Source organism: Microcaecilia unicolor, chromosome 3, assembly GCF_901765095.1.
Source record: "Microcaecilia unicolor chromosome 3, aMicUni1.1, whole genome shotgun sequence".
NCBI classification, from domain to species: Eukaryota; Metazoa; Chordata; class Amphibia; order Gymnophiona; family Siphonopidae; genus Microcaecilia; species Microcaecilia unicolor.
In genome coordinates, this window is record NC_044033.1 from 154,404,900 (window position 1) to 154,412,972 (window position 8,073).

General features: G+C 43.9%; 1 protein-coding gene across 3 annotated transcripts in view; it reads right to left on the reverse strand.

The window, feature by feature from the left end:
* LTBP1 (latent transforming growth factor beta binding protein 1) overlaps window positions 1-7,715 on the reverse strand; it is a 565,328-nt gene extending 557,613 nt beyond the window's left edge. For 2 of the 3 annotated variants that reach the window (XM_030196510.1, XM_030196508.1), the window contains exons 1-2: window positions 7,279-7,715; window positions 5,034-5,104 (exon numbers count right to left, since the gene is read on the reverse strand). In XM_030196510.1, coding sequence (XP_030052370.1) covers window positions 5,034-5,104; window positions 7,279-7,556 — 349 coding nt within the window. In that variant the 5' untranslated portion in view covers window positions 7,557-7,715. The remainder of the gene's footprint in view (window positions 1-5,033; window positions 5,105-7,278) is intronic. The other variant, XM_030196509.1, reaches the window with a different exon arrangement.
* Between the last annotated feature and the right edge of the window lie 358 nt (window positions 7,716-8,073).

An 8,073-nucleotide genomic window follows, 5' to 3' on the forward strand; every position in this document is an offset into this window, starting at 1 on the left:
TGAAAAAACAGTGAAACCAAACATGCTGTGAAGGAAGAGGCTGAGTAGGGCAGCCTAGGACTTTTCAGAAAAGAAAAGGCTGAAGCATCTTTTTCTCTGCATGGGCTTCATGACCTCCTATCTCCTAGGTTAGAGGGAGTTGGTTTCCTACACTGCACACCCAATATACATTTGTGTTTTCACTGGAATTCTTATTTGATCTATTTCCAAACATCTGATGCATTCCTAAAAGTGACCTGCATAATCATGTAAACATGACCTCTAAGCATGGGACAGCATCTCAGCTTCCCTTCACTGTTCTTCATATCCCAACTAGAATTTCTCATATTTATATTTCAAGACTGCACATGAGACAGATGCTCTAGTCACATCAGTGAGGTGAATTTCTCTGTTCCAAAACGTACATCTATGTTCATTTTCTAGAGCACCCACACACAAAATAAATAAATAACTTAATTACACATCTATATACTCTGGGCCCAATATTCAGACCATGGGAGATAGCCCAGCTAACTCCTGCGGTCGGCGCTGAGCACAGATATTCAACGTTGAGCCATTTTTTGGTGACCAGCATTGAATACCTAGTTTATTTTTGGTTGGTTTTAACTTAGCCAGCCAAGCTGATATTCAGCTCTGACTGGTTAAGTTGGAACTAGCCAAAGATATTCCACCTATTGACGAGGTCATATTTGGCCGCCAAATCTAGCTGACCAGATGCTGAATATTGGCACTGACCAGCTATGTCATGCAACATAGCCGGTCATTCAGTTAGCCGCTGAACACTAATATTCAGCCGAGATAGCCAGCTATCTTGTGCTGAACATTAGCGCTTAGCCGGCCAAGTACCATTTAAATGGCCAGGTGCCGTTCCTGACTGGTTAAATGGTGGAGTGGAGGAGTAGCCTAGTGGTTAGTGCAGTGGACTTTGATCCTGGGGAACTGGGTTTGATTCCCACTGCAGCTCCTTGTGACTGTGGGTAAGTCACTTAACCCTCCATTGCCCCAGGTACAAAATAAGTACCTGTATATATGTAAACCACTTTGAATGTAGTTGCAAAATACCACAGAAAGGCGGTATATCAAGTCCCATTTCCCTTTTGAATATCAGGGGGGGGGGGGGGAGGTCTGAGCTTAAGGGATGATTCAGTGAACATTTTTGAGTGGTTTAAAGGTGCAGTTGGTCTTGCCAGAAGGGTGAAGGAAGAACTTGGACTTGATAGCCTGTTCTGGTTCCATCCAGCCACATTTTTCCATGATTCTAGACATTTAACCAATGGTTCATTACACAGCTTAACCAAAAATAAACAAAATTAATACCTTGAAACAGCAACTACCAATGTTTGTGAGGGCTGCCCCGTCACTACTCAACAGAATCATAATAAAAACAAAATCCCTCACCCTATTTATCTGCGGGGGCGCTGTAGCATTTTGAAGCAATGTGCATTTTCTTGGTGACTCTCGTGCTCTGTTATATATGCCGATACTTGTTGGCTGCTTTAGTCAGGTTCTGTTGTTATATGTGCGTGCTGGCAGGATGCCATTTGCTGCTGAAGCCAACAGAAAGTTGTATAATATCACAGGGGCAATTCTATAAGTTGGCATGTCCTATTAGGCACCCCAATGATTAGCAGTGAGATCCTATTCTCTAATGGCATCTGCGCACCCAAATTCCACTATAGATTAGTAGTGTAAACCAGCAATGGCACACACAAATGTAGATTGTGAGCCCTACTGGGACAGAGAAATATCCAGTGTACCTGAATGTAACTCACCTTGAGCTACTACTGAAAAAGGTGTGAGCAAAATCTAAATAAATAAATAAAATGTAGGCGCTCGTAGGTATACCAGCTGTAGACCTGGTGTAAGTACAGGTGCCTAAATGTAGCTGGATTGAATACAAGAATATTCTGTAAGTCACATGCATAAGTGGGAGGCCTGCCCATGCTCCACTCGTACTCCATGTGTATACCCCCTTCATTTACATGCTAGAGCACTTACACATGCCCTTACAGAATAGTATTTGGGGCGCTTACACACTTAAGTGCTAATTTTTCTCTGCATTTGGATGGGACAGTGGGTGGGGGAACAAGGGGAACAAAGCAGAAGATGAATTGGAGGGGGGGAGGGAAAAGACCAAAAGATGGATGGGGCTAGAGGAGAAGGGGAACAGAACAGAAGATGGATGGGACTGGGGAAGCGGGAGGATAGAGCAGATTACTAGGACTCTGGGGGGAGGGGAATAGAGAAGAAGATGACTGGGACTTGGTGATTTAATGAGAGAGTGTTAGGGACCAGAAGCAGGGAATTATGGATGGGAGAGATGGAGTGGGAATTTTAAGGGGCTAGTGAGTACTTGGCAACTGGTAGGTAGGAGTGGGGATATGTTGATGGGTTGGGGAAATGAGTGAGGGAATGGAGTGAGGAGTAAGAGAAAGGGGATGAAGTATAGGGGATGATGAGAGGCATTGAAATGGGATGGGGTACTGGGTAGAGATGTGAGAGGAAGGAGGATATGTCTCTGAAGGGGTTGAGTGAGGGCAGAAATGGGGTTAAAAAGATGGTGAAAGAGAGACAATAGGAGATGGAGTACAGGATAAGAGAAGAATGACCTAGAGGCCAGGGAAGGAAGGAAAGAAAAGGACTGAGCTGGGGCTAGTGAGGGGCTGAGAGGGTAAATACTGAAGACAGAAATTGGGGACTAGGGAATGGGTTAAAGATGAGGGGAGGATAGGAGAGGGAAATGGGTAAAGCCAGTAGGTAGATGAGGTGTGAAATGGAGAAGACTAAAGACTAAATGTGAGGAATAAATGAAGTCTGAGCAGAGAGAAAGGCAGAAAAATAAATGAAGGAAAGCTGAAAGGAAAAAGATTGTGTCGGCTCCTACATCCATCTCTGACTTTGAAGAAGACAGGAAGGGAGAGAAGAAGTCGCAGATGGACTGGAGACTTTGGAAAGAAAGTTAAGAAAGGACAGAGGAAAGCAGAAACTGGAGACTGGTACAAACATGATCAGAAAAAAAAAATGACCAGACAGAAAAGGCAGAAAGAAGAGTTTTATTTTTAATTCAGTGAATGAAAATGTCAGTTTACAGTAGATTTACACTGCTTTATTTATATTTTGCAGAGCTGTTAGTGCTTTTTCTTTTTCTCTTCTCTAGTGCTGCACTAACTGCAGAATGTGGCCTCTTAGGGTGTATGTTTAATTTCTGTCTGCATATTCATATTTTAAGCTTGTGGTCAGTTACTCTGTTCTTGGCAAGGGTCTATTTGTGATCAGGAACTCTGTTTGCATGAAGTTTCTATTTCAGCATCTCTAATATTTCAGCTTGTTCAGTTTCCCAATAGGCATATTGATGTTCTAGGTCCCACTGCAATATTTACTGTGTTGCTTTTTCCTACGTAAGGTCCTTGTTGTATTACTTCAGTAAGTTAGTGGTGTTATTGTGAACTAGATGAGTTCTATAGGTCTTGAATGATTTTTGTAGGTATTACAGGTACTTCACAATATACTTGGAACTAGAGAGGGTTTACATTTTTACAGAGATTACACGTAAATCAGAACTTTTTTTATATGGTGAGTTCCTGAGGAATAATGCATTTATATTTGTTATAAAGAAAAGTTGAACCATATGTGCCATTGTGGTAATTATTTTGCAGGATACTGTGATGTGTGTAGAGATGTTGACTAGACGCAAGTCTACTCTAATGGCAAAGTAAGTTATGGGATAATGTGAAAAATGTTATTGAACTTCCAAGTTTCCATAAGTGTGTATGTGGTTTATGTTGATGCAGGACAGACTGTTTACTTAGAAATCTCTCATCGAGTACATTCTAAAGCATTATTTAGGAGTATACCAAGCATTACTCATACTTATATGCCTAGTGCCCCCCACCCCATGTTAACTCTGGGCTCCTGCAAAACGTCAGGTCTGGCTACAGTTGTACACCAAATCGGCTATAGAATATTGGTTTGTCTGCAGTTACACGCCAAATTTTGGACATGACCACTTATGCGATGTCTATGGCTTGTGGAAATGGTGACACTTACACTTTTAGGTTGTAAAATCCACTGCTTCTGCCCCGACACCACTAGACCTTGCAGAATTGCCAATCAGTGCGGATTTTAACAGTGCCCACCATTTACTGACTCTGGCCACTCAAGTGTCTAGAAAAAATTTGGGAAGGGGCAACCTGTATAAGTCCTAATAGAAGCGTGTGGGTCGATATTCAAAGAGATTTAACAAGCCAGAAAAAGCTCCTGGCCAGTTAAATCGCCTGATCGGGCTAGCCAGCCTTTAACTGGTGAATGCTGCTGAAAATAACCAGTTAACACCAAACTGAAAACCAGCTATTTTAGGGAAGTTCCGGGGGGCGGAGTTAGCACTTGGCTAGTTAAGTGCCGATATTCACCAGTTAACCAGCCGGAGTATCTGCATAAATAGGACAGCATATAAGTCAGTCCTATCTCACCTCCCTGTTTACAAAGTCAAAGTGAATGGGCTGTGTCGGCAGTTCTGCATCACCAGCTGGTAGTGTGGCTTTGTAAACAGGGGCCTTAACGCGGTACCCTATGGCCAACCTGGAAACTCAATGCCTGTGCCCGAACATTGAATTTCTGGGTTTAATGCAGATCACCGCTAGCTGAATATCGGGTCCTTGGTTTTTAATAATTTACAAATCTGACACTCATACCTGAAATGTTTTGATTTAATTATGATTTTAAATACCTCCAGCATCCCAATACAGGTCAAAAGGAACAATTGTATTAAGTATTTAGGAAAAAAAAAAGTCCTTGCTTTTGTCACCCATTCCTCCATGAAATCACAGCCACAGATGGCAGACTATTCTAGGAGAGAGTGCCAGTACTGCCTGGGAAAAGCACTCTAGGAATTCAGCTTCTGCCCAAAGTGGCAGCCGCTGACATTCATGTCCCTCCAGCTCCTGCTGAAATGACCTATGAAACAGGATGATGAGCCATTCCATCGGCTGGATAGGCACACGCTTTGTTACATACAAGCAATATACTGTACTCACGTTTTGTACACCTCACCGATCCGGGAGCTCTGCTCCAGCCGTGGCAGCACTGCCCTCCACAGACATTCACCCTGCAACAGCAGCAAGCAAAGAAAAACTCTAATGCTGTTTTAAAATAAAAGTGGCCACCTAATACTGGTGGATTTTTTTACCCACAGGTTCTTAGAGCATTCACTTACATGAGATATGAGAAACAGAGTATTTTCTCTGACTTACAGAAGCATTTTTGGCATAACCTAAATGGAAAATTAAAAGCATTTGCTCCTGGTTTTCAGTCAGCCTCTTCCTTGTAACTAGATTTTATCAACTTATCAAACAAGTGCTGCTCAGACAGAAACAAACTGCCCTGTTTTTGTCTATTATACTATTACTGTACTGGCTTTCTTGATTGTAAAAAGGGGAATAATTTAAGCGTCAGTATCAAGCAAAGACTTCAGAATGACACAGTACGATGCAGAACTCAAAAGAGATTTTGTTCTTATCCATGAAAAGTAATGAATGAAAACTGCACCATGTCTCTCTAAAACGTAGCAAACAGTTGTAGTGGCTCTGGATAAAACTGGATTCTTTGCAGACTATGACAGCCTTTAGTAAAAACTGCTTGGGTTACCATATGGCTCCAGAAAAAGGAGGACGGATTGAGCCAGCCGGGTTTTACTTCCATTGCTTTGAAAGCAATGGAAGTAAAACCCGGCTGGCTCAATCCGTCCTCCTTTTTCTGGAGCCATATGGTAACCTAGGATTATCCAAAGATGAGGACAGAAGGAGCCGCTTGGATGACATGTAGCTGTTACTGAAAAGGGTCAAACAAAACTTGTAACAAGTTTAGAAATGGCACGTTTACAAGTTCTCTTTGTTTGTTTGTTTGTTTGTTTTTTGCTCCACTTTCCCTATCTTTCTAGTAACTGAAAAGGGACATCCACGGCTCTTGAAGGCTTCTCTACAGCGTCATCTTTAAACAATTATGTACCCCATCAGCAAAAGGTTTTACACCCCGCAAACAATACAGTTTACTCAAAATTAGATGGCATCCAGCTCTATTGTTCCGCCTTTCTTTATGAAAACGGTAAATTTAAGAGGTGGATCAAAACTAATTTGGATCTTGTGATTCTCCAACAATATGAGTAAGGGCCGAGAAGAGAGCCCAGGGTTTGCAAAACAGTAAAGCACATGTAAAAGAAATACTGAACTACTAGTCATGTTTTCTCATGAGTACATGCGTGTGCACACAGATCTAGAATTACAGACAGGACTCTATAGTCAGTAATTAGATTGTCCCTATCCATCAAGGAAACCCACCTGACCAATGAACTGATCACTTGTTGCTGTGGGGACCTAGTCTTAGTACTACAGTGCATGCACCTGCAAAAAGTACAGCCTTGCTGGAAAGCAGCATGTGAAGAAAGCTCTGGCACCAACTGAGAAACCTGTCTACATGGATCAGGTCTAAGTTTTAGTAACTTTCATGCCCCGACTTTGTAAACTCAAACACATTTCTGGGATGTGAAAAGTGATGCATTTAAAAGAAATGAAAGCTATAGACAAATATTCCACAATTTTTCATAACATTCTATGACCATTAGCATCTGAATTGATGTGCTTGCTGCTTTAACCCTAACCTTTTCCGTCGTTGTTTTGTTTTACTGGTTAAAGACAGCATTGTTAAAGGATTTTCATTCAGGGAGGATTACTATATCATTTAAAACGCCGAACATCATAGCAGGCTCTCCCTACAGAGCTACGTTTACAACTCTCACTATCATTTAGCCCAAAAAAAGTTATTTCCCAACTCCCTTCCTCTTCTGATAACGGGAAAGTAGCACGGAGGGAGAGACTTTGCCAATGAATATGCATGAGAAATTATCAACTTTTACATGTGGAAAAATGCTCTTTAAAAACTGCACAGAGGTACATGCACAGGAGCAGTGAGAGACTGCTTGTCATTTTAAGCAGACTGTGCGCGGATGTCCTCACGATGGAATTGTGCATCTCCTCTGAAAATGTTGTAAATTTAGCGTGCACATCACACCAGTGTTCTCCCACGAAGTTACAACTGTGTGGGGTTACTACGAGGAACCTATTAAGCATTTAGGCACACCTGTGCGGACTTTTCTAAAATCACCCACTGGGTTTCTAAAGCATGCACATTTATTCCATGATGCAATAATTAGTGCGCCTATGCAGCATGCCAAGTTCCAGAGGCTTTCGGGGAGCTTAGTGCAGCCCAGAGATCCGCTGGCCTTACCCCTGCAGCGGTTGCTTATGCTGGATCTGCGCCCCGGGGTTTGCCTCGCTGTTGCTGCCGCTACTGCTCGTCCTGCGGCTCCGCTCCTGCGCGCTGTACCCGGCACTGAGTTGCAGGTAAGTCCGCTGCTGGCGCGGCTGCAGTACATACGTGATCCTCCTGCTGCTGCTCCTCCGCGTGCTGCTGCTGCTGCTGTCCGAGGGAGCGCGCGCCGCTGCCAGGAGCGCACATGCAAAGAGCAGGAGGAAGCGCGCGCGGTACCAGCCGAGCCCGGCCATGGCCAGAGCGAAGCCGCGACTCCCGCCGTCAACCTGCCTCGCAGGAGTGGGGGAAGGAAGAGAGAGTAACCGTCCAAAGCGTGGCTCCTTCACCAGCAGGGAGCGAAAAAGTCTCCTCCGCAAACAGCCTGGGGATTGTAACTTTTTTTTTTTTAAATGAAAAGATCCGATCGCCTGCAAGAGCTACTTAAAACAGCAGCACCGCGAAATAAGCGCGAGGGGGGGGGGGGGGGGGGTTGTCCGGGACTTGTATACAGTGCGGGCTCTTTGGGGAGCTGAAAGTAGCTGTAGCTGCGGGTACCGTGCATGTGCGCTTCAGAAATATTATTTAAGGCAGATGATGCTCCCAGCCAGGCTTTAAAAAGTTTGTGTGTGTATGTGTGCACCAGGGGCAGGCAGCCTGTCAGCTCCCGGCAGCCAATCTCCAGCAGACATGACGTCAGGGGGGAGATCCTAATTGGGAAAAGCCTGGGATGGGGCCCAGTTAGTTCTGTCCCAGCCGCATTTCAGCGCCGCA